The following is a 23679-nucleotide window of genomic DNA, read 5'->3' as shown; positions in this document are numbered from 1 at the left end:
ATGGTCCTTCCAATATCGACGATCCTCGTACGCTGGATCCAGAGTACCATTGCTAGGTACCTATCTCATTCTCTGGCAAGGATTTCTCATGATCAAGGTTGTGGAATAGGGTCCGCTTTGGATTTGTGATGTTGTCTTTGTGGACTCCACAAACAGATATATAAGTTCTCGTTGAGAAGCTCGTTTTGAACAGCTCTCTATCAAGCCAGTCTCTCTTTCCGACCAGCAAGACGTCCATTCATTTGCCCGTTTCTGTTTGAAACTTGTCTCTCTTTATTTCCATAGAAAATGCTTTCTTTTACAGTCCTGCTGGCGGCTTCCGCCTTGACGAGCGTGACGCTCGCAAAACCCATTCCTGTCCCGCAGGTCGAGACGAAGAAAGGCTTTACACTTGTGCAGAGTGTTGCAAAGCCATACCAGGCCGGTCCTGTGGCTCTGCAAAAGACCTACCGCAAATACAATATTGCCGTGCCCGACAATGTCAAAGCCGCGGCCGCAGATGGCTCTGTCACTGCCACCCCTGAGCAATTCGACGCTGAATATCTCTGCCCTGTCAGCATCGGAGGCGAAACATTGAACCTCGATTTTGATACTGGATCCGCAGATCTGTAAACCTTCCCTGGTGTCCACTTACATTGATGCCAGTTATCGCTAATGTTCGCTAGGTGGGTCTTCTCGTCCCAGTTGCCCAGCTCAGAGCGCTCTGGACACAGCATCTACGACCCGTCCAAGTCCAAGACGTCCAAGCAGCTCAGTGGAGCCACCTGGAAAATCTCATACGGCGACGGATCGAGCGCGAGCGGCAGTGTCTACACGGATACTGTCAATGTCGGTGGCACCACGGTCACGGGACAAGCTGTCGAAGTTGCCAAACAGATCAGTTCACAGTTCCAACAGGATGCAAACAATGACGGTCTGCTCGGCCTGGCTTTCAGCTCTATTAACACTGGTCAGTGGATCCACGAGCCATCTGATGTTGCTACTAATGTGCATCTAGTCCAACCCCAGCAACAAACCACCTTCTTCGATACCGCCATTGCCCAAGGAGCCCTTGAGCAGAATGTATTCACCATGGACTTGAAAAAGGGAGAGCCGGGTTCGTACGACTTTGGATTCATCGACAACAGCAAATACACGGGCGATATCACATACACACCCGTGGACAACTCCCAGGGCTTCTGGGAAATCACTGGTACAGGTTACCAAGTTGGCGATGGTGAATTCCAGTCGGCAAGCATTGACGCCATTGCCGATACTGGCACCACCCTCCTTCTCATGGATGATAATATTGTTTCCGCCTACTACGATCAAGTCGAGGGCGCCGAGTTGGACAACTCTCAGGGTGGCTATACCTTCCCCTGCTCTGCAGATCTTCCCGACTTCGCTGTCGGTATTGGCAGCTATCATGCTGTTATTCCAGGGTCGTTTATGAACTACGCTCCCGTCTCTACTGGTTCTTCTTGTAAGTCAAAAATCCCGCGATAGCGAGGTCGCTGAACTGACGAATAATTTGCTGCAGCATGCTTCGGCGGCCTACAGAGCAACGAGGGTATCGGCCAGTCTATTTACGGTGACATTTTCCTCAAGGCCGTGTTTGCTGTCTTTGACAATGACAACATGCAATTTGGTGTGGCCGCGAAGGATTTGTGAAACGAGTCCTGGACTTCGCAGGACAGTGCTAGAGTCCAGAGGATAGTGTAGTCATTTTGTGGTCTCGGGGATCCCATATACGAAGGGTTTGGGGGGCATTGTCGGAGTTTCTCTTGACGAGGATGCTGTACATACACGAACATGACAATGCAAGGCTCTATTTTATGCAATGTATTATTCGTCTGGTGGCCCACTAAGCCAGTCTTGGTACTGACGTCACTGGCGGTGCCCGGACTTGATCGCCTCCTGTCTGAAACAGTCCAATCATGTCATGACTGGGTCGCACTCACTATGCATGATCGCACATTGTTTCCTTGCAGCTCTCTTGCAGCCTCCTTTCTAGCTCACAGTGCTTACACGTGCGCTGGTGCCTTTCTTAAATGTGTTGATTGATGCTTCGGCGAGGCCACTCGGATTTTGCCTGGTTCCGTGAACGCGCTCTATCCCTGCAAAGCGACCCCCTCTCGGCCTACACTGAAATGGCTGCGACCGCAGTAGAGGGACAGGCAGAACTGAACCCAGAGCCATCGCAGCCAGAAGAACGTGCTGAGCACGACCTCCCTCCCAAATCTTATGCAGATGCCGTCATGAATGGCGAGAATGGCCCCAATCATTCGCGCGTTGAGGTCGGGTCTGGTGCAAAGGATCATGCTGCGGCCAACGGGTCTGCCCAACCCCCGATGATCAATGGCCAAGGCAGCCGACAGCAACTAGACGAAGAGAAGGTTCTTTATGAGAAGCATACCAATCATACTGGAGAGATCTTGACAAGCATCAAGCCTAGCGATGGCTATGAAGATTCTCTCAAGCGTCGTGAAAACACTACGCCCCGAGAAAGGAAGCGTAATCGACCACCCAAACGCCAGGATGAGCTTGCGAGTGGCCGAAGAGCCGGTGCCGGCTGGCAAACTTCTGCGTATGCGCCTTCTCGAGGCCCGTAATTATGGCTAATTGTTTCGTAACAGGATACGATGGGCACCCCTCAACGTCCCGTTACAGCGGAGGCTTCAGACTCTAGCAGTGCTGTGGCACACTACCACCATACCTCTATTCCTCTCACTCTTCTTCCTCCTCTGCGCAATCCCTCTTACCTGGCCTCTCCTGGTCCCTTACCTCATCTACACTCTCGTCATCAGTGAAGAGGCCACCAATGGCACCCTTTCGAGAAGATCGCAGTGGCTGCGCGGGTCGAAGTTTTGGTCGCTATTCGCATCCTACTTTCCCGCTCGGTTGCATCGCACTGTCGAGCTTGAACCAACAAGGAAGTATATCTTTGGATACCATCCACACGGAATCATCTCCCACGGCGCATTCGCTGCCTTTGCCACCGAGGCTTTGGGATTCTCGGACTTGTACCCTGGCATCACAAACACCCTATTGACCCTTGACACGAATTTTCGAGTTCCTTTCTACCGTGACTATGCATTGGCAATGGGCCTAGCGTCGGTGTCGCGCGAGTCCATTGAGAACATCCTGTGCAAAGGAGGATTGAATGGTGAAGGAATGGGTCGCGCAGTGACAATCGTCATCGGTGGTGCCCGCGAATCTCTTGACGCTAAGCCTCACTCCCTCCGTCTCGTTCTGAAAAGTAGAAAAGGCTTCATCAAACTAGCTATACGCACTGGCGCCGATCTGGTGCCGGTGCTTGCCTTTGGCGAAAACGAACTCTACGATCAAATTGACAGTGTCGAACACCCATGGATCCACAAATTTCAAATGCTTGTCAAGAAGTTCATGGGATTCACCGTCCCACTCTTCCATGCAAGAGGAATATTCAACTACGATGTGGGCTTGCTTCCGTATAGGAGGGCGGTGAATGTTGTGGTTGGAAGACCAATACGGGTTGTACAACAGGGAACAAAGGACAACAATGTGGACGAAAGGTATCTAGATGAGGTCCACCAGCAATATGTGGCAGAGTTGGTCAGACTTTGGGACGGATACAAGGACCTTTTCGCCCAGGAACGACAGGGTGAGTTGGAAATTGTGGACTGAAAAGTACCCAGGGATGGGGTTCATTGATGAGCAGCGCAAGGAAAGGTTGAATGATCACTGATGCCACGTCTCAAAGCAATCGTTGACCATGGAGTAACGAATTTTGTATCGTGTATCTTTATCAGCGGTTTGGATGACAGAGCGGAAGTCGTTCTGGTTTATGACGATGTACAAAAGTTGACCTGTAGAAACAGTTGATAGAGTGGGTTGGAATAACACAGTATCGTGGTGCTTGTCATGTTGTTGGCAATGGTTGATTGATTTCTATCGTGTCGGCGCTGATATACTCCAGTCAACCTCGTCCACGCCCTGATATTTGTTGCTGGCACCATATGCTAGCACAACGTATTTCTCCTCCCCCACACACTGTTTTTTCCGTCAGTTCTCTCATCCCAAACTCACCAACCTTTCAGGTTCATTGTCTGTGCACAGTTTCAAATCTCCATCCATCGCGTCCCACCGCTCCCCTTCGTCAGCTAGCTTCTTTGTCCCCTTCCCTTCCAGATCGAGTTGCCACTCCCCAACAACAAATATCAATGTCTTCGAAACGCTTGAAGAGGAACTCGGCGCCGGCGGCTCAGTCTGACAGTGACGGCGAAGAGGACTCTGAAGTGCAGGGTGACCAGATGAGCACGAGCACGAGTCATCAGTTGAGGAAGAGTGAGGAGAATCTGAAGAAGAGCATGGCTATGGATGTGAGTGGATTTTCAGAATACAGACGGCCGTGGACCTCCTCCCGGGCGTTAGGGTTGCGTTGAATCGGCACTGACTTCACGCCTCTTTAGGTCGGCCTCCGCAAAGTACAGGGACAGCAGCGCCTGGAGAAGGAGTTTGACAGTCAATTTCGGGAGATCGAGGTGCAGATTGACGAGAGGGTGAACAGATTCCAGCAAGACACGTAAGTCTTTCTTTCCATGGATCTGCCGCTCCTTGGGGAGGTCGTTGCGCCCAGCTCCCCATTAACCTTTGCTTTGCGTCCCCAGGAAGCGCTTTCAAGGCGAGCTTCTCACCAGGTTGCTTGCCTTGACCAAGAGGAAGGAAGAGGTTGAGAAACAAATTATCCAAGAGGTCCAGGAGCTGGCCACGGCGCATGAGACGATCAAGCAAGAGTTTGAAACCATTCTTCAAGGTCGGTCGGCCGATGTCCGCGAGGCTATAGAGGCCCTGCACCAGGCTGAAAAGGCGGCTGCGAAGCCACATTGACGACGCCCAACAACACCGCCCTTTTGTTCATGTGTCTTCCAGAGCAAACAAGATCTTTATGAAGAGACTACACCCTCGACATCCCACATAAATCTCGCCTTGTTGCGCCTCTTTCTCAAGATCAGACTCCGTCACGGTATAGCCTTCCTCGTCACCACAGCGGCAACTCTTGGACCAGATAGACTGGACTTCGTTGTATCTTAGGTCTTCGAGGTCATAGACCTCTACTCCAAGGTGTGTGTCTTTCTTGCCGCTCTGATCGTTTCCGCCAAGGTTGACGGCGCGATCCAGAGCACGATTATATTCCGCACGTCTCTTAGAGTCAGATAGGACCGCATGTGCGACGACGATGTCATCGATGGAGAAGATGGGTGTTGATGTTGTAGCATCTTTGCTCCGTAGGGATTTCAGGGAGACATTCTCGGTAGTACTGGATGCTTTGTCTGGGTGGTGTTTGAGTAGCGCGCGTCGGTATGCGGCCTTGATGTCGTCCTTCGACAGACGACCAGACTCTTCGGGGTGGCGAGGGAGTTGCAGGACATCGTAGTGGGTATATGTTCTCGATATTGCTTGATTTTCACCCGTGCTGGACATCAAAGACCGCTTTCAACATGCAGATTCCTGGTCATGGCCTGTGGGGGGAAGAGAAAGAGGGACAAAAAATGAGTCTCAGTCTCATGCGATCCTGCATGCAAATCCCCGCAGCGCCACTCGCACCATTGGCGGACGATCATCCATCCACCTTCAATTCTCTCTCCCCCGGTTCATCTGCGGTCGATCGTCTTCCTTGTTTCTCGGTTTCTGCGTCGCCCTTTCGCTGACGAAGCAGTCAGGCCGCGAAACAAACACCACACATCAAGTATAGGGCCAGGTTCTGCTGGCAGATCATCCGTTACCCGGGTGGAGCTGGCTGGCTTTTGGGATGGGCTTGTCTGGTTCCGCTTCCTGAACTCCGTTCATTTTTTGTTCTTGCCGCGTGGAGTTTTGCGACGTCATTGTTCTGCTTCCCCATTCCACCTTGGATTTGCCCACAAATGCCTTGATTCAAGGCTTGTCGTCGTAGCATTTGCGGGGAATGAATATGATGTGAAATATTCTTTACGGAGCTGGTTTCACCCTGACTGCAATTGTTTTGTTTCCTTTTGCTGCTGAGACTGGTTCTCGTCGCGGCTTTCCCCCCTCATCAATTCCAGGTAGGCGAACGTCCATTTACATTGTTCCTTTGAGCAATCGTCAGCAGACCCTCCCTTCTTTCTGCTGCTGTGTCTGTCATGGGCTAGCATGTCTTCGACGGACGACCTCGATCCAGAGTCCCAGCGGCGAACATACCAGGCCCCTCACTCTGCCCGCCATCCTATCCCTACTGTCCAGAAATACCGGGCCGAACGGAGCGAGTTGAACAATCAGCAGCAGCAAGCCGAACAAGCCCAGCATGACGAGACTGACGACTCCACTGTCAAGAGAGCGTATCATGCCGCCAAGGGTGTCTTGAAGGGCGAGGAGGAAGGGCCCAAGTCGACGCACGATCCTTACAGGTCTCAAAACCGAAACGTCGTGACTCTGGGAGAGCCAGCTAGGAGAGAGGGGCAAGAAGGAGACGAAGAGCAGGATCAAGAGGACGAAGAAGAAGCGAGCCAGAGTCAGCAGCAGCCACGAGACGAGGATGCAGGGGACAACAAGACAGACCAGCCGGGTCAATCGGCTACCGAGGCCGTTGCAGGCCACCATGACCCTCGCCAGAAGAGAAAGGACATGAAGCACAAGAAGCGCAGTGATGGGGGTAGAGAGGTTACAGACCCCGTGACCCACTTGCCCATAATCATTCGAGACTCGACGCGCAAGGACCTCAAGGCCGTCGACGAGAATGTCCCCGCGAGCGGAACAGACTCTCGAACCCAGACAGGAGTGAGTGGTGCCAGGAAATCCCGGGAAGAGCTTGACAAAGAGCGCGAGGAGGCCCAGGACAGTTTGCATGGTATGCAAAGGTTATTCCCGCCTCCGAAATTCGACGACCTCAAGAATGAGCTGGCGAGGACGTATGAGCGCGCCATCACGATAGGCCTGGCGGGCGTTCTGGGACTACTTCTTCTGGGAGAGATTGTCGCTCGAGTGTTTGGTGTCAGTCTTTACGAGAAGGGGTCATCTTTCCAGTCGAGACTCTCTGCTGCGGCAGTCGTCATTTTCGTACCAGGTGTCATTGCGGCTTTCGTGATCCTGCTGGTCAGAGACTGGCTCGGTAAGAAGGTCGAAGCAATCTGCAAGGACGAGATCTGGGATGCTGCTCGGCAGGAAGAACTTCACACGACTCAAGCTGAAGACGCCATCCCAGAATCGGTGGCTTGGTTAAACAATCTCCTGTCGGCCGTCTGGCCCCTCATCAACCCAGACCTGTTCACTTCGATCTCGGACATGTTGGAGGATGTCATGCAGGCATCGCTCCCAAAAGTGGTGCGGATGGTCAGTGTCGACGATCTTGGCCAAGGGAGTGAAGCCTTCCGTGTTCTCGGCATCAACTGGTTACCTACGGGTGCTGCAAGTCGGTCTGTGGGCGCGGATGGAAAACTCAAAAATGCAAGAGAAGAAGGCGCAAATGATCGAACGGCGTCCGGGAAGGGTGAGATTGAGGATGGTGCCGGTGGCGAGGACAAGAACAAGTCGAATGACCATGATCATAACAGCCAGCAAAACGAGCAGGATGAGCAGGCCATACGAGAGGGCATGGAGGCCGAACAGGGCGACTTTGTCAATATGGAGCTCGCATTCGCCTATCGGGCCCGGTCTTCTGGCAAATCTCTACAAGCAAAGGCGAAGAATGCCCACCTCTATCTCAAATTCTACCTGCCCGGTGGCATCGCCGTCCCGGTTTGGGTGGAACTGCGCGGAATCATTGGCACAATGCGTTTGCGACTACAACTCACGCCTGATCCTCCTTTCTTTAGTCTCTGCACTATGTCGTTCATGGGACAACCACAGGCGGATATGTCCTGTGTCCCTTTGTCCCGCCACGCACTCAACTTGATGGATGTGCCGCTCATTTCGTCGTTTGTTCAATCTTCGATCGACGCAGCGCTAGCGGAGTATGTTGCGCCCAAGAGTCTGACGTTGGACCTCAAAGACATGCTTGTAGGTGACGACTTCAAGAAGGACACAGTCGCTCGAGGCGTTGTCATGATCTTTATCAAATCTGCCAGTGGTTTCAAGGAAGGTGATGGAGGCTTCGGTCCGCTTAAAGGATCGAGCGACGCATACATGACCGTGTCCTGGGGTAAGTTCGGCAAGCCTGTTGCCTCGACGAGGATCATTGTCGACGATCAAGAACCAAACTGGTCAGAGTGGTCACACATTCTAGTCACGCCTGAAGAGCTCAATGCCGACGAAAAACTTCGCCTTCAACTCTGGGATTCGGACAAATATACTGCAGATGATGACCTTGGTCGCGTAGAGGTGGATCTCCGCGAATTGATGCATAGCTCAAAGACCAAAAACCGGATGTGTGATCGAGAAGATCGTTTTGTGGGCGAAGAACCCGAAGAAAAGATGCCAGGCACCCTTCAATGGCGAGTAGGTTATTTCACCAAAACCAGGATTACAGAAGAGCAACTTGCAAAACAGACGGCCGATCCGAATGTCCGAACGATAGACGACCTCAGGAAACAGGTCAGCGAGACGGCGGAGCGCAAGTTGCGAGAAGCCACGGCGCACGACGAGAGCAGGGAAATCAAACAGCAAAAGGAAGAGGATTACAAGGAGCGTGAAGACGCTTTGATCATCTCCAGCCCTCCCCCGGATGACTATGTCAGTGGCATATTCAGCATTCAGATCCACAACATTACCGGACTGGAGGTACAGGCTTTGCAGAAACGAGAGAAAAACAGTGGCAACGATAACCGCGAAGACGAGGCTGAGCAAAATGACGATCTGCCCAGCAGCTATGCGACCATCATTCTCAACCATCAGAAGATCTATCGCACCAGAACCAAACCCAAGAATGCAAAGCCCTTCTTCAACGCTGGCACGGAACGTTTCGTGCCCGACTGGAAGACCGCAGAGGTGATGATTTCCGTCCGCGATAGTCGGGAACGCGAAGACGATGCTCTCCTCGGAATGATCTACCTCCCTTTGCAAAGAGTCTTCAAGGAAAGGAGCCAGGTCATGCAGACCTATCCACTTGTTGGTGGCATCGGTTTCGGTCGTGCGCGCATCAGCATGGTTTGGCGCAGCGTGGAACTGAAACTGCCAAAGGAATTGCTCGGATGGAATTTCGGGACACTGGAAATCAAGTGCCCCGTCAGAGCGAAGGAGGGTAGAGGGCATACAAAGGACGACGGTTCATTCATCCAGCAACGCATCAAGTTAAGAACCAATCTGATGAGAGCAAAGATGCACCCTACTGGCTCTGGTGAGGATGGCGAATGGAGACCCAAAGGCGACAAAAAATCCATCTTTCTTGCCGTGCGCAAACGCTATTCAAGCTCGTTGATCATCGAATGCCGCAAATCTCGTCTTGGGCCTGACTCCACGCCTGCCCTAGGGGTCTTCTGGCTCAAAGACATCCCCGACGAGGAAGAGAAAACCATTACGGTCAAGCTCTGGAAGGGTAGCAAAGAGGCCATGCACCGCGCTACAACGAGTTATGGCTATTCTGGGATGGAGGAAAACGAGCAACCACTTGGCGAACTTGAGCTCATAGTCAAATTTTGGAGAGGGCTCAGTGGGTACCACAAGAGCTATGCAAACAAAGCTCGCAATGCGGATTTGAGACAGGTAATGGAGGTGTTGGACACGGCGAATGATGAGGGACAGGTCGACCAGTATGAAGACGAATATCATGGGGAGGGAGAGATCGATGATGAGGAGGAGGGGGACAGTGACAGCACCGATGACGACGACGATAGGTCGTCGAGCAAAAGGGACAAATCCCGCCGTAAACTCCGCACGCACGCCAACGACGACTCGGATGCCTCGGACTCGGACTCTGGCACGACGTCCTCGACCTCCAAGAACCCACTCAACGGTCCTGCCCGCCTGGTGTCCAAGCCGCTCGGCGCAGTCGGCGCCACGGCTGCCAACCTCCTGGACGTCGACGGACATAACGACCCCGACGACGGCTCTCGTGGTTTGAGGGCGCAGGTAAGGGATTACAAGGACCATCACCGGGAGCTACACAGGAAGCACAAGGGGGTTATGCAGTGGAGGGGGGCCAGGACGGTGAACTGGATGATTGGCAAGGCCAAGCGGGTCGAGGGAGGAGTGGACAGGATTTTTGAAAGGGACAAAGACGGACGTGGTGGCGACGGTGTCGAAACGGAGGTATGATTTTTGATCTCTAAAGGCAACAAAAGGGATGAATAGGTTGGTCTGCCTAAAAATGTTTGAGGAGGCGATCATTCTGTACTATAAATGAGTGTTTATACCTCCCTCACTCACCCACTATGCGGCACATGGACACATGGACACATGGGTACATGGGGACATGGGGACATGTTTATTGTACATTGGCATTCTCGAGCGCACACACCACGATATCATCGGGGGTCTACAAAATGACGGAGGGAACGAATCATAATGCAGGAGGCAAGAGGCAAGAGTGGAATAGGACAGACATATGATTTGGAAAAGGAAAGAGGGAAAGAGGGAATGGGAAATGGGAAAAAGTACAATTAAAACAGGCGGGCTTGAGAAACAAAACCATTTTGACGACCCTTCTATGCATCCTGTGCCTAGGGCGTCTTTTTTTCTTCTTGATGTTGTCGTTGATCTGTATCCTTCTGGGTTCTGGGTCCGTTGAAGATCGTATCATATCAGAATCTATCGGGGGGTATATAGTAGTTAATAGCTCTAGCTTTAGCTTTGGCTGGGCATTTGTATACATACCTACCTACCTACCTACCTACCTACCTACCTCAGTAGTCCCTTGGTAGTCCCTTGGTACCTTGTAAGGTACACGATTAACCTTGGTTTTGTATCATGATTATTTGCGCAATTACTTGCTTACTTGCTTCACCCACGAACACAAACACCAATTCTAACAAAATCAATTAATTTATCACGACTCCCTACCAACGACGAAATCTCTGAACACCCTTCCCGTGGCTAGGCTAGCTTGCTCGTGTCGTCGCACGCTTCGCCCCAAAACACTCGACCTTGACCGTCACATTCAGGACCGTCGAACCAGAGAAACCGAAAACAAATGTCCTTCACCACTGGCCACAGCGCGTCCGACTCCCCATCCATTCCGTCGTCGTCACTAACAGAACTCACACTGTGACTCGAGTGTCTGCTCTTGCTTCTACTTCTGCTCTTCGCGTCTAAGAGCGCTAGACGGGGGATTTTGGTCCGGGCTTGTCTGATCATCTCGGTAAACCATGGCCGAAGACTGGTGTTTTGTGCAATGACCCCTCCGAGGACTGTACTCCAAAGCAACAACCTCGAATGCGTCGTCCAAAGTTCCAGTACAGTGCAGTTGTCTAGTGCAAGCATTAGTTCTCGTGTCAGTTTACCATGAATACCTGCAACGCTCGGTACAGGAAAGAGCACTACAAGTGTATATGCCATGGTCGATAGCCGAACGAGGTTGTGTAGTGATTGCAGTGGAGAGCTGTGAACCATGATACTTGAGCTATCGTTATCCTGTGGTGAGGATGAACCGGTGCGAGAGTATGGAACTAGGAGCTCTGAGGGGGCCGAGAGTAGGTCGTGCGTCATGAAGTTTCTGGCCCAGACTATCTGGTTGAGAGACGGCGCCGAGGAGAGGCCGGATAGGTAAGCATCAAATCCAATGGTGATCAGACGGGCGTTGTTGACGATCTGCATCAACGGTGCAAAGCCAGCCACATCCTCCAGATCTTGGAAACCACTTGCCAAGTTCTGGAGGGATGGAGTTAGACGCGTGGAACTTGCAGGCCATGTCGACATGATCACGCTTGTTGGCGCCAGTAGCGGAAATGCAGGCACGCGCATATCTTGGAATGCATAGAAGATATCGGCCCTGTTTAGCGTTAATTGGGTGCCAAAACACCAGCGAGGGTTTGTAGGGCGACGTACAACGCAAGGGCGTTCGCCAGTCCGGGCATTTTCACGGTATGCAGGCCTCCCTTCTGATATACCAAATGGCAGATAGCCTTCAGATGTGCCGCTTCGCTCTGCATGCGACCGTAGTACTGAAAGCTCTGCACCGATTGTAACGCGCTCAGATTCTCTCCTTGCGGAGGGGGTTCTAATTGCTCCCCAGATCCATGGGCGGCTAGTGTGATGATGGCAAGTAGGAGCTCGTCAGAAGCTGGGCCTTGAAGCTCTTGGATCTCCACATTTAGCTCTCTGATGGCTTGAGTCTTGTACGACAACCGTAAGGTACGATTGCGACTCAGGGTACCTGTTTCGCCCTGAAGATAGGCATTATGTGTTGCGCCTCTTCATCACAATTAGTGTCCAATAGAGGTATCATCAACCACGGGAGTGGTGCCCAATAGGAGGAATGGCTTACGCAAAAATAATGGACCAGAATGCGGCACGAGATTGCATCGCACATGCTAACAGGGCAATTTTGATAGTCCCCTCTGAAAGGACGCTGTTGGAGGAGCTGGCTATTGTCCATTGCCTCGAAGCGGCTGTCGGTCGGATGAGTGAGGAGGCTGCGGCTCCCGGTGCAACGGGGTAGTGTGCAAGACAGAGGGAGATGCCGGCTTCAAGATTCGAACGACCTGAAAATATAATGAGGAGTTTTGTCTTCAAGGTCTTCAGAACGAGATGTCTGAGAGGATGTGTTTGATCTGAGAAGGGCCATGACGCCACAAACTTACCATAGTCTAAAATGTCGAGAGCATATGAAGGTACACCACTGGGGACGCAGGCATTGAAGGGATCCAACACTCCAGTGCCAACATCAAACACAGCAAATGTCCTGTTACGAATCTCATCTTCCGGGAAGGTCTTGTTTCGAAGCAGGGGCGGCCGAGAAGAGATACCAGGTGGAGGACTTTCACTGGCACTGCGTGCATCGCGGTTATGTATGGCGTTTAGCTTAGCGAGTCGTTCCAGCTTGGCCTTTCGATGGTACTCGCGAGCAGCATGTTTCTGCTGTGAGATGGCAGGTTCACCCGAGGACGGTTTTTTGGACTTTGAGTTAGGCCTGTAGGGCACGAAGAAGACGTTGGTGCGTCCAGCAGCCATGTGATAGTCGACATTTGTAGATCAGGATAGGATGATGACTTGAAGCAGAAACATCAACGAAGAGAAAATCCATCTTATACAAGAAGAACTCTGGTCCCTTGGCCTGGGGCAGAGTCACTGGAGAGTTCTTGAAAGCCAAATCGAGTGCGTAACGCACAGGCAAATCGAGCTACCATAGGCTGGATCGCTCTGGCATATGCGCACCGATTCAGCTTGAGGTTTGTATGCGTCATACCGCAGCTCTAAGCGAAGACGGGACTGTGAAGAAGTTATAGAGGTCATTGAACCGTCTAGAGCGGCTGAAGATGGACGAGTGCCAGGGCATCGTGGAAGGCAAGGTCAAGTAGTGGACAGTAGTGGGATGGGGGGACGAAGAGATCGATATGGGACGAGTGAAGCATCAAGAATTGATACAAAACGAGGAATTGCGGTGCTCTGATTCGGTGAAAAGAAATCCCGGCCCGCGCTGGGCTGAAAAGGCGGGGGCTGAAGCCACCGCAGCCCAAAGTCCAATAACAAGAACCTCGAGGTTTGACGGGAGCCAGTCACGGTTTCCTGATTCTGCTGGCCTGAACGGTTTCCCTTGTTGGATGTCCTGGCTCTGGTTCTCATCGATAACGGAATAGTTTGGCATCGCAGCCCGCCCCGTGACTGAGACTGCGCCGTCTCATAGTCGATAACGGGATACACCTATCCCCATTCCTCGGTCCAACCCACAGCGTCTGGCCAGCTAAAGAAGCCAGCACCATGTCCAGCTTAGTCCATATCGAGTCGACCGACCAGTTCTCAGTCCTCCTCTCGTCATCGAAGATCGTCGTGGCCGACTTCTATGCCGACTGGTTTGCACCATGTAGGGTGATCGCCCCCATCTTCGAGCAACTCGCGGCACAACTGTCGCGCCCAAACAAGATCACGTTCGCCAGAATCGACACCGACAAACAGCAGGACATCACCCGGTCATATGGCATCCGAGTACTGCCCACCTTTGTGGTTTTCAAGAATGCGCAGACAGTCAAAGTCATCCAAGGCGGAGACCGGGAGCAGTTATCGAACGCGGTGAAGGAATTGGCCAATGAGGCAAACAAGTTAGAAACGAGCGAGGATACAGAGGACTCGAGCGATAGCACATGGGTCGGTCTTGAGCTACCAAGAGGATACCGCAACGTGACTTCTCAGGTGGATGTCTTGGGCATGGAACTGCTGAATTGGGACTCGGAGCATGGAAACGCGAGAACATTGATCAGTGGAACCAAACCCAAAGGTAAGCGGTTTTGGGCGGCTTCTCCTACATGAGTGTTGAAATGTTCTAATGCGCGGCGACCCATAGGAAAAGCAGAGGACAAATCAGACTGGGTCGAAAGCGACACGGACGAACAGCTCATGCTCTACCTCCCCTTCATGTCCACACTAAAAATCCACTCATTACACCTCACCTCCTTACCCGACAATACCGACGACGATGAGTCCCCCAGCCGACCGAAGCTGGTCAAGGTCTACACCAATAGACCTCGCATCCTTGGTTTTGACGAGGCCGACGATACACAAGCGGCGCAGGAGATTACACTGTCGGAGAAGGACTGGGATGCAAAAACAGGAACTGCCAAAATTGAACTGCGCATTGTCAAATTTCAAAATGTGTCTAGCCTGGTGGTGTTTGTGGTGGAGAGCGAAGGAGACAACGAAAAAGTCCGGATCGATCGTATTAGAGTCATTGGCGAGACAGGAGAGAAGAGGGATGGGAAGATCGAAAAGATCGGAGGAGATGAATGAGGGCATGACTTCAACACTACGACATGAGACGACCGCATTCAGGCTGGTGACAAAAGCGACTCATTAGATGGGGAAAAGCAACACTGCAAACAAAAGAGCATAGAACTTGGATGGAGTTTCTGTTCATCTTCAGGCAGTTCGAAGGCCCAGACTTGTACCGCAGCCTATGACTTTGCTTGCTGCTGTATACACCCACCCTCCAGACTCCTCTCTTGGTAGCCATGTACTTGCTTTTCAACACTGTTGCTCGTTCGAAGAACGTGCCCGAGGTCAAAATTTTTGTACTCGTCCAACCCTGCTTACGCAAAACATAGTATGTCCGACCCCACGCATAGACCAGCGCAGGAACACTCGACGAGCCCAAACTCATCAGCCACTCAAATGGGTTTCTTCATCCAACTCGTCGAGGAGATCGGTAATTGCAATTATGGTTTGATCTGTGCTGCCACTGACACTTGGTCTCGTTATGGAGAATTTAGAAACATGGGCCAAGCAACACAGGGGTAATTGATAGTGGCAGCGCTGCACGAAAAAAGGGAAAAAAGAGAAGAGAAGGAGAGGCACGGAAAAATCTCGACTTGTAGTTTCGATAAGAGCGCTAGCAGAAGAGGGGAGCTAGCACAAACTGGGACTAGTCCAATATAAATGTCTTGGCGACAAGTTGGGGAACTCGAGAGAGAAATTTCCTCCCTCGTCGCCATCGGTTGGATTTTGAACTTTTGTAATCATGGCTTGTGATGAACTGCAACAGCAAATTTTATTGATAGGAAGAGAATGATTGTTTGCTTTCCCTCATCTGGACCCTTGTCTGGGTGGGTGGAGGGTGAGCATGATCTCAAATATTGACTGATATTCTGAAGCCAAATCTGATTTTTTTTCCTCTTCTCAGCCACGGGCAGTTTCGTGGTGATTTGCTTTGCATCTTCTTCTAAACCCCTGTTCTTCCCATCCTGTCAAGCGACATGGGAGGTCTTCGCGGGTCTTATTGCTCAAAAATATCAAGTGGGCTTTTCACAGGGATAGGGTGCAAGGACAGACTTGTGCAGCACAAAACTGGTTTCAGCTGTATGCGAAGCCTCGAAAACATCATTATCGTCCAGCCACAGTAGGGGCGCTCACCTGCTCCGCAATCTCGACAATATGACTGCTGGCGCGTGCGGCGAGTCCAACACTGTGCAATGTCATTGTCAGAGACAGTCCAGTTCCTTGAGGTAGGGGAGTGGTTGTCCGTACTCGCCGCCAGTTTGTGGCATGAGACTCCTTTTCATGTCATCGTGGCTGCATTGTGTAGCCTGAACTCACTGCCATCTCACGGTTATTGCTGATTGTCGAAAAGGAGTTGTTCACTATGCTATGATCAAGGGTGAGGTGCATCTGTATTCACAACTGACAAGAGTTTAGTAGTTGGCTGGGCTCTACGAAAGGCCATGGAACCGCGAAACATTGCATTGTTTCATTGTGGGGGCCTTCGCCAGCCGCTTCCCACTCCAATCAGATAGTCGACATCTTCACAAATGAACAAAAAAGGGGAATCTGCAAGGACGCTTTTTATGGCTTGTGCTGGATGATCAGATTCGGGTTCTGTCGTCATTTTGCTTACCAAAAACCCTCGGATTTCTTGTTCCCTCCAAAAGGGTAGAGGAAATGAGAGAATTTGGGCAATATCAAGGGCAATCCCATCCATTCCTTATTTCGCAGAGTTTTGCGGGTAAGTTATAGGCAAAGACCCTGGGGTGTTTCACCAAAGCTCCCCCGCCGGCGATTGTCGATCCTGCAGTTTCCTTGATATAAGCATTTTTTTTTCGGTAGTAACCTTACCACGTAGACTGCCAGTGGATGAAGCTGGCAGCTAGGCTGAGGTTGGACAAAGAGCATGCATGCATCAGCTGTACCAAGTTACCAAATACCAAGGACCAAGTACACGTACCTCTACACCTCAACAGCGTAGATCAATGCAGACCTCACCCGTCGCGCCCATCCTCGCCATCTGTCCATTTGATATTCGACACACGAGTAACCGCAAGTGGCGCACGATTTGAAGGTTCCTGAGCCCTCTCTACCTGCTCGAGCTGGTCAAGGACGTCATGATTCTCTGACGGAGGCGTTATTAGTTGGACACACTTTCTCTGTCCAGCCACCGGCAAGCCAGTTCAGCCACATTGCGTGTCCGAGTCCGTGTGTCAAAAAGGATGTTGAGATATGTACTGTAAGCTTCCGAACTCCATTGCCCGGCAGGATGAAAAAAAATGCTATCGTGCAGATGGATGAACAAGAGCGTTCATTCGTTGTGACGCAAAGCTCTAAGGTTATTTTTGAAAGCTAGATACCCAGAACCAAGTATCAAGAACCAAGAACCAAGTTCTCATAGTACTCGCAGTACTCGTACGAGTAGGACAAGGACAAGGTTGATACTACAGTGAGTCGTGACTTCCGAGTACTCGGTGCCCGCTCAGCTACTCAATAATCATGATCCTGATTCCTCTTCCCCAGGGAGCGAGACGAGATGAGACCAGGATTCGAAATCACACGTGGATTATTGTGGACAGGCAGGCAAGGGCAAGGCGCTCTGGGAAAGTTGGCCAGGGCAAGCAGGGTAACCCTCTGGTCACTGTTTGATTGTTTGATTGCATTTTTCTTTTTGCCTGCACAGCCTTCTTCATTTTTGCCATTTTGGTAATAATTAATTATGTTACATGTACTCGGTACGAGATCCAGTCCCAAGCAAACTCAGGATGGGGGATTGGGATTTGGGGGCTGGTTCATCCTCCCTATCTCGCATAGATGTCAAGCATACTCCGTACATAGGTAGGTACCTTAATATTCTCTCTAACCACCTTTTCCGGTACCAGGCAACTAGCCAGCCGTGCCAGCCGTGCCAGCTAAAGTTCGGTCGGCTGGGCCTGAACATCTCTGTACTCGGTACGGAGTATGAGGTACAAGCACATACCCTGAGCGATGATCTCCCATGGACATGGACCAGGGTCCAGGGTTCGATCGTCCTCGAGCCCAGCTCGAACCGTGCCAGCCTTGGGCCTGAACATGAGTTGGCATGGTAGGTTTCGCCATATCCATCTACTGACTCTTCTACCTACAAGATGGATCGCGATGGTGGCGTCGTTCAAGATCGACAATCTCTAAAGAGTCGACGAACCCGTCATGAAACTCTCCCAATGCGCATCCAGTCACATGGAGGACAGAAGGGAAAGTATCCATCACCACCAGCACAGAACAACACAGCACAGCACACGATGGGAGGACCCCGATAACCGGCATGTAGGAATGTACTCGGTACCTCGTAGAGTCTCTTGACTTTGTCACTTGTACCCGGTTGATTCGGCACTCATCCAGCTCTTGATACGGCAAAAGGTGCCCTGCCCCGCGGATTGATAGTCTGCTACAACCTACATCTCGGCTCCAGCAGACGGAGCTGTCCGAGGTTGGCATGTTACGAGTCGAGGCCAGTGGACTCTGAGTCTCCGGCTTTCGCGCGAGAAGATAGATGCAATCATCCCGATAATAACTCGTACTTCTCGACCGTAATCGGAGTAAGGCGGCTTGGGGGAGCTTCGTGAAGAGGCGAAATTTAGATCACCAGCCAGAACCACCACGGAAAAGAGAGGCGACGTCCATCATCCGTACGAGTATTCAACGGCAGCCACCGAACGGACCACGCCCCATGGAATCCAGAAGCTCAGGTGAAAGTGACTGCCCGAGTCAGAAAAGTGGTGATTGACCAACCCATTAAACGAGACTAAGTTGAAGACGTCTTGCTTCCTTCCCCGACGCCATCCATCGATAAGGTGATAGAGAAAGTGGAGATGCAATTTCCCCGGAAGCACCAAGTCTTCCCTCCGCACAAAGTCTAGCGAAAGACTTCCGCCACCCACAGTCAAGAGCGAAATCCCTTTGGTGTCGGCATTGGGTAACAGCACATGATCCTGGTCTCCTGTGCCTGGAGCGAAAGGGCCAATTCACCTAGAAAACGCCGTTCGGGCCGCCGAGATAGTCCAGTACCAATTTTGGAGGATTTCTGATCAAGCCCACCAGCTTCTAGCGTCGAGATAACGAATCGAGCTTAGAAGCGACCAAGAACGTGGTAGAACTAGTTGGTGTCGCCAAAGAGAAAAAAAATTGCAAAATTTCGCTGTCCGAGAAGAAAAACATGAAACATGATGGGGGTCAAGAAGGTTACAACCACACAGAAGACGTGTTGGTAGAAGGATCGAGACGGCTCACGTACGAGTGATGAGCACATGGCATTGCCGCATCGCCTCGAATCTGAAACACGAGCTGCAGCTCCCTGGGCGGGCAGAAGACGAGGTCTTTGGCCACTGATGGACAGCCGTGGTAGCCAGGCAAAGAAAAGAGTCTTGGTACCTGCAGCAAGCCCAAGAGCTCCAATTGGGCACCGGAGAAAAGTCGAGCACATCGTGCATGAGATGTCCCACAATGTTCCTGCGTTAGGGTCCTGGCCGCTGCGGGTCTGGAAGTGCTTCTGGCGGCATTCGCGGGCTGATAGCAGTCTTGGTTGGGCAAAGATAGGCGTCAACTTGCCACGCTCAGTCTCTGGTTTGTGGTGGCCCAAGACCGCGGTCCTCAGTGGAGTCGAATCAACAGCGAGCATTCTGGAAGGGCCCTAGGCCTATTCGGCGCGAGATGGGAGGGCCATCAAAGACACGGACCACTTGCCCATCGCGGGACCCGCGCGCGCGAAGGACGGCGCCTGCAGCTTGGTGCCTGGGGCCGTCGGCTTGAGGCAGGGGGAAGGGCCAAAAGTTTGATGCCCACTGTGGATGTGCCCGGGTCGCGGATGTGGGAAAAGCGCGCAGGGCCACCAGGGCCATCAGAGCCATTCTGGGTCCTGGGGCAAAGTGGAGATGCTCGGGTACCTGAGGGAAGGTGATGGTTCCTGGGAGGAGACACCGTTGGGATCTACTCTTCCCTAGTGCTCTGGATGTGCCTAACTCCCCAAGCGATGGCTTGAGCTGAACAAATCCACCATTGGGCCATCCGTCGAGACCGTTTTGCTTGGGGCACCAGCGGAATGAGTGAGTGAGAGGAAACAAGTGCCGCTTTGTCGACCCAGGGTTTCCTTCGGTCTCGCGTCCAACTCAGAAGGTGGGTGTGCGCGCGCGGAAAGGTGTGGTGTGGAAGGCGATTGATAGCCAGGCACACCAGAACGAGAGTGACAAGGGACACTCTTTGCCACGACAAGAAGCAAACAAGGCAAGATCAGACCCTGCACTCGCTATTGGCTAATGATGACCACAGAAGGAGATGCCTGACCAAAAGAGAGTTCCCTTGTCGACGGGAAGCACCTCCATACTTTCTCAGAGCCTTCGTATATACTGTCATACAGGGTACCCGAAGACAGATGACAGAGCTGGCAGAGGGTATCTCCCAGCGCAAAGAGTACGAGTAACTCTGTTCTCCACGACCTTCCGGGGGGGCCCAACTTTTGCAGGGCTGTTGGAGTCTTGACCCAGAAACCAGACATTGACTAAAGAAATGCCTATCGATACGTGTCCGCTACAAGGAAGAAATGGTCACCCCACCAAGTGCCAGCCAGCATCCACGCCTTTCCAGGGCCTTTGTTTCGGGCTCTTGAAACCCTGACCTTTGTACGGACTGGGATGTAGGATCCACTGGTAGCATCACTGCTACCAAGGACGGACTATCAGAATCCCACAAGTCGTCATAACTTGGAGATAGAGTCACTAGCTACGAGCACACTCGTTTCTGCTGGTGGAACAGCAATGACTCGATGCAACAGAAGACGGGCTATGGGTACGAATTGGACCAGAGCAGCCAGTGCGAGTGGTAACTAGGTAGAAACAGAGGCTGCTGACAGTCCCTCGTTACGAAGGCATAGTCAAGGTCCTCAACCAAACCTCGGGTCTGCAGCTGCAAGAGATGAAACACCCGATCAGCTGTCTATACTGGCGGGAGCGGCGGGGAAAAGCAAGTTGTCTGATCCGAGAGGCGAATACTTGTACTTGGTGTACGAGTAGGTAACGGGAATAAGGAATATCCCACTACTACTAGGTACTTCTCCCACTCGTAGACTCTTGATGCGACCATTCTTTTTGCATGTGAACTTGGACTGTTCACCACCACCTGGGAAGCCAATCAATCCTGTCCTCTACCTCTACCTCTGTCGGGTAACATGAGAAGAGGCACAAACGCACAGTCTATCTATCCGGGAAAAGCAAACCATCCACGCATGCATGCATGCCATGCCAAAGCCAGCTGTCTGGTTCTTGGTTCTGCCACCCAGTTGACTTTTTCGTTCTTTCGTCAATGGCTGGAGGACGGAGTGGGTGAGGAGGCGAGGATTGGATGATGATGGGGGGCGCATGCGCGCGACACGGGCGACGCGATCACTGTCGTACCTGCATATGTCGGCACAGTTTTAGTGGATTCGCTGCTCTTTCATACCTTGTAGAGTCTGAGACATTTGCACCATGGCTGGCTATGCAAGCTCGCCCGTCTCGTCTGTCTGCACAACCTTGATGGCTTTTACTTTTTTTTTCCCTTGTGACGCTTACCGAATTCTTGCTGTTCCGAAAAATCACTGCCTAGGAGGTACAATACTTGCCACCATCCACCACCCACCACCTTTCCTTTCCGATTGTGTGATTCCCATCATGCCATTCATCACAGACAGACACCCAAAGCATAAATACCCGAAGAGGAAAGGATAGGACAGAAAGGCAAGAGTAGGGTGACGCTGTGACAGACACATACATTATTGTCAGGTGTGCTGGGAAGACGAGGAGCTGGTGATGATGACGGCTACGAATTTCCACCATCCACCAATCCATCAGTCCAGATAGCGAGAGAAGAGAATAGCCATCCAGCTTGGGCGTCTACTCGTAGGGAAAAAACAGCCATGAGTGATTTTAACAGGCTACACAGACTTAATGGATTTGTCCTTGGTGAGCATTCCGATTGCCATACATGTACGGGGTAGGCGTTGACTATAGGCAATATGGGCTTATGGGCTTCTGGGCTTTCGGGGAGGCGCACTCGTAAAATCCAAGAATAGAGTCCAACAAGTGCCGGTCCAGCGATTCGCTCCAGGGGAACCCGAGGACGGCAGCTTATCACCATCTGCTTTTCCACGTCACGCTGATGATTGGCGTTCTGACGTGCCAGCGACTCGCCCAGTCAGGGACATGAACATGGAGCATGGGCCGTGGACCGTGCCTTGGCTTGAGGGAGCATCACACGTCTTTCTGTCATTATTCTGTCTTTTCGGTACGCGCGATATGCTCCCTGGATTACGAGGTACATACAGTTTGGGTTGAACGACACCACAGCACGTCATTTGCCCACCATCACCACCATTATTTGTCTCAACCATCTTCGGATAACAAGGTGGCAAGCGAATCACCTCACACAAGACAAGACCAGGTCATGTCTGAATACGACAAGCGGCAGGGAGGATTGGCGGATCGGTGTCGAACATACTTTTTTGTTTTAGCACATCAAGGTACGAGAAAAGCATCCCCGTTTGATGTTGGATAATCCCAAAGCCAAGATGGTATACGGACTCAACTCGACAAGTACTCGTATACTCGGGGACCACTCATGAGGTTGAGGAGCGGCAGTGTTTTGTGATGGACGTCTTTTATTCCTCCAATAGCCGGGTCTAGGTGGTCGGTCATTCTGGTCATTTCCACTCCTTTATAGGATTACATGCGGAGGCACAACTCCGATATCTCATCAGCCATACAAGTACGAGTTCCGAATACTTCACCCAGTCACTTACACACCCACGAGAAAGGCCACCCGAAAGGTCAACTTGTGCGTCATGGACAGGACAATGGCCCCCCTCTCTGGCCTCTCTCCCTCTTCCCGCTTCCCGAAAAATAAAAAAAAAAATCATAAAAAAGACATGATGAGGTGGGATGCAGGTGGTGCGTGTGCTGAGCCCAGAGTGCAATTTCCCATGCATACGGGTACTGCGTGATAGTCCTTGTTCGGGCGCGGCGCTCCAGCACAGCCCAGCCAAAGGGACCAAAGGGACCAACTGGAACTGGGACCAGGCCGGGCTCTTCCTTCTTAGCCAGGCACCCAGGCACCAAGGCACCAGAGTGCCTGGCAGTACCTACCAAGGTCGCTGCTCTAAGGGTGCCAGCCGTAAAGTGGAACCTACTTTAGTGGGTGATAGTCTTTGAGACGGACTGGGGGTTGGTGAGACCGCGGCCTCCACCCTCGCATCAAAGTCACTGAACCCATCAACTGACCAGGGTCCAAAAAGGTCTAACCAACAACACCAACTACGGGCCCCAATGCAGCGCCCGGTCCATGCAAGTCCATCCGACTAAACTCCATCGAGGTGCAGGAGACCCAAGGCACTGGTGGTGCTGCTACGCCCACTACGCCCACCGGCCTCGAGAAATCACAGCGATCGACTCTTTATGGTCTCGTTCTGGCACCCCAGTACCAGTCCAGCTCTTATCCTTCTTTGCCTCTTCGCTCTCGTTTCCCTCATATCAGAGGACAAAGTCGTTCATTTATCTCCCCCGCGATCTACAACTTCTTTTACTTCTGTTATATCCATACCTCTCTCTCTCATTTGAACCAACCCCCCCAGGCCTTTCCGGATCCTTGTTCAATATAACCCGTACAACAAAACCCTGCTTGTACAAACTATTGAACAAATATCCTGTCCTTCCTTTGACACAGCCTGTATCAACATCACATCACATCGACTGTACCATACTTCCATCTCTAATCCCTTGACTTGAGATCCTGCTCGGTTACCAGCATATCCTGCAACTATTACATGTACAGCTTAAGCTAGTGACCTGACCACCAGAGACCAAAAGAACCAAAAGGGACACAACCTGAGAGACGACGACGACATAGCCATTCATTGGACAC

The 23679-nt window shown here is 51.8% G+C and overlaps 7 protein-coding genes across 7 annotated transcripts; 5 read left to right on the top strand and 2 right to left on the bottom strand.

The window, feature by feature from the left end:
• Positions 1 to 288: 288 nt before the first annotated feature.
• Positions 289 to 1650, top strand: Z517_02316 (uncharacterized protein; the record flags this gene model as incomplete). The annotated part of the gene is made up of 4 exons (XM_013431427.1): positions 289 to 608; positions 666 to 949; positions 998 to 1462; positions 1520 to 1650. 4 exons carry the CDS (start codon positions 289 to 291, stop codon positions 1648 to 1650), a joined length of 1200 nt encoding a protein of 399 aa, XP_013286881.1.
• A 479-nt stretch (positions 1651 to 2129) lies between these two features.
• On the top strand, positions 2130 to 3645 carry Z517_02315 (uncharacterized protein; the record flags this gene model as incomplete). The annotated part of the gene is made up of 2 exons (XM_013431426.1): positions 2130 to 2566; positions 2616 to 3645. 2 exons carry the CDS (start codon positions 2130 to 2132, stop codon positions 3643 to 3645), a joined length of 1467 nt encoding a protein of 488 aa, XP_013286880.1.
• A 536-nt stretch (positions 3646 to 4181) lies between these two features.
• On the top strand, positions 4182 to 4848 carry Z517_02314 (uncharacterized protein; the record flags this gene model as incomplete). The annotated part of the gene is made up of 3 exons (XM_013431425.1): positions 4182 to 4340; positions 4431 to 4543; positions 4629 to 4848. The coding sequence occupies 3 exons, from the start codon at positions 4182 to 4184 to the stop codon at positions 4846 to 4848; spliced, it is 492 nt and encodes a 163-aa protein (XP_013286879.1).
• Positions 4849 to 4875: 27 nt separating this feature from the next.
• Z517_02313 (uncharacterized protein) lies at positions 4876 to 5442 on the bottom strand (the record flags this gene model as incomplete). The annotated part of the gene is made up of 1 exon (XM_013431424.1): positions 4876 to 5442. The coding sequence occupies one exon, from the start codon at positions 5440 to 5442 to the stop codon at positions 4876 to 4878; it is 567 nt and encodes a 188-aa protein (XP_013286878.1).
• A 687-nt stretch (positions 5443 to 6129) lies between these two features.
• Z517_02312 (uncharacterized protein) lies at positions 6130 to 10164 on the top strand (the record flags this gene model as incomplete). The annotated part of the gene is made up of 1 exon (XM_013431423.1): positions 6130 to 10164. One exon carries the CDS (start codon positions 6130 to 6132, stop codon positions 10162 to 10164), a length of 4035 nt encoding a protein of 1344 aa, XP_013286877.1.
• A 777-nt stretch (positions 10165 to 10941) lies between these two features.
• On the bottom strand, positions 10942 to 13017 carry Z517_02311 (uncharacterized protein; the record flags this gene model as incomplete). Its single annotated transcript, XM_013431422.1, has 3 exons — positions 10942 to 11836; positions 11893 to 12258; positions 12332 to 13017. 3 exons carry the CDS (start codon positions 13015 to 13017, stop codon positions 10942 to 10944), a joined length of 1947 nt encoding a protein of 648 aa, XP_013286876.1.
• Positions 13018 to 13764: 747 nt separating this feature from the next.
• Z517_02310 (thioredoxin) lies at positions 13765 to 14787 on the top strand (the record flags this gene model as incomplete). The annotated part of the gene is made up of 2 exons (XM_013431421.1): positions 13765 to 14278; positions 14345 to 14787. The coding sequence occupies 2 exons, from the start codon at positions 13765 to 13767 to the stop codon at positions 14785 to 14787; spliced, it is 957 nt and encodes a 318-aa protein (XP_013286875.1).
• Between the last annotated feature and the right edge of the window lie 8892 nt (positions 14788 to 23679).

Source organism: Fonsecaea pedrosoi (genome assembly GCF_000835455.1).
Source record: "Fonsecaea pedrosoi CBS 271.37 unplaced genomic scaffold supercont1.2, whole genome shotgun sequence".
NCBI lineage: Eukaryota > Fungi > Ascomycota > Eurotiomycetes > Chaetothyriales > Herpotrichiellaceae > Fonsecaea > Fonsecaea pedrosoi.
The sequence above is the reverse complement of the archived record's forward strand: the minus strand, read 5'-3'. Positions and strand labels throughout refer to the sequence as shown.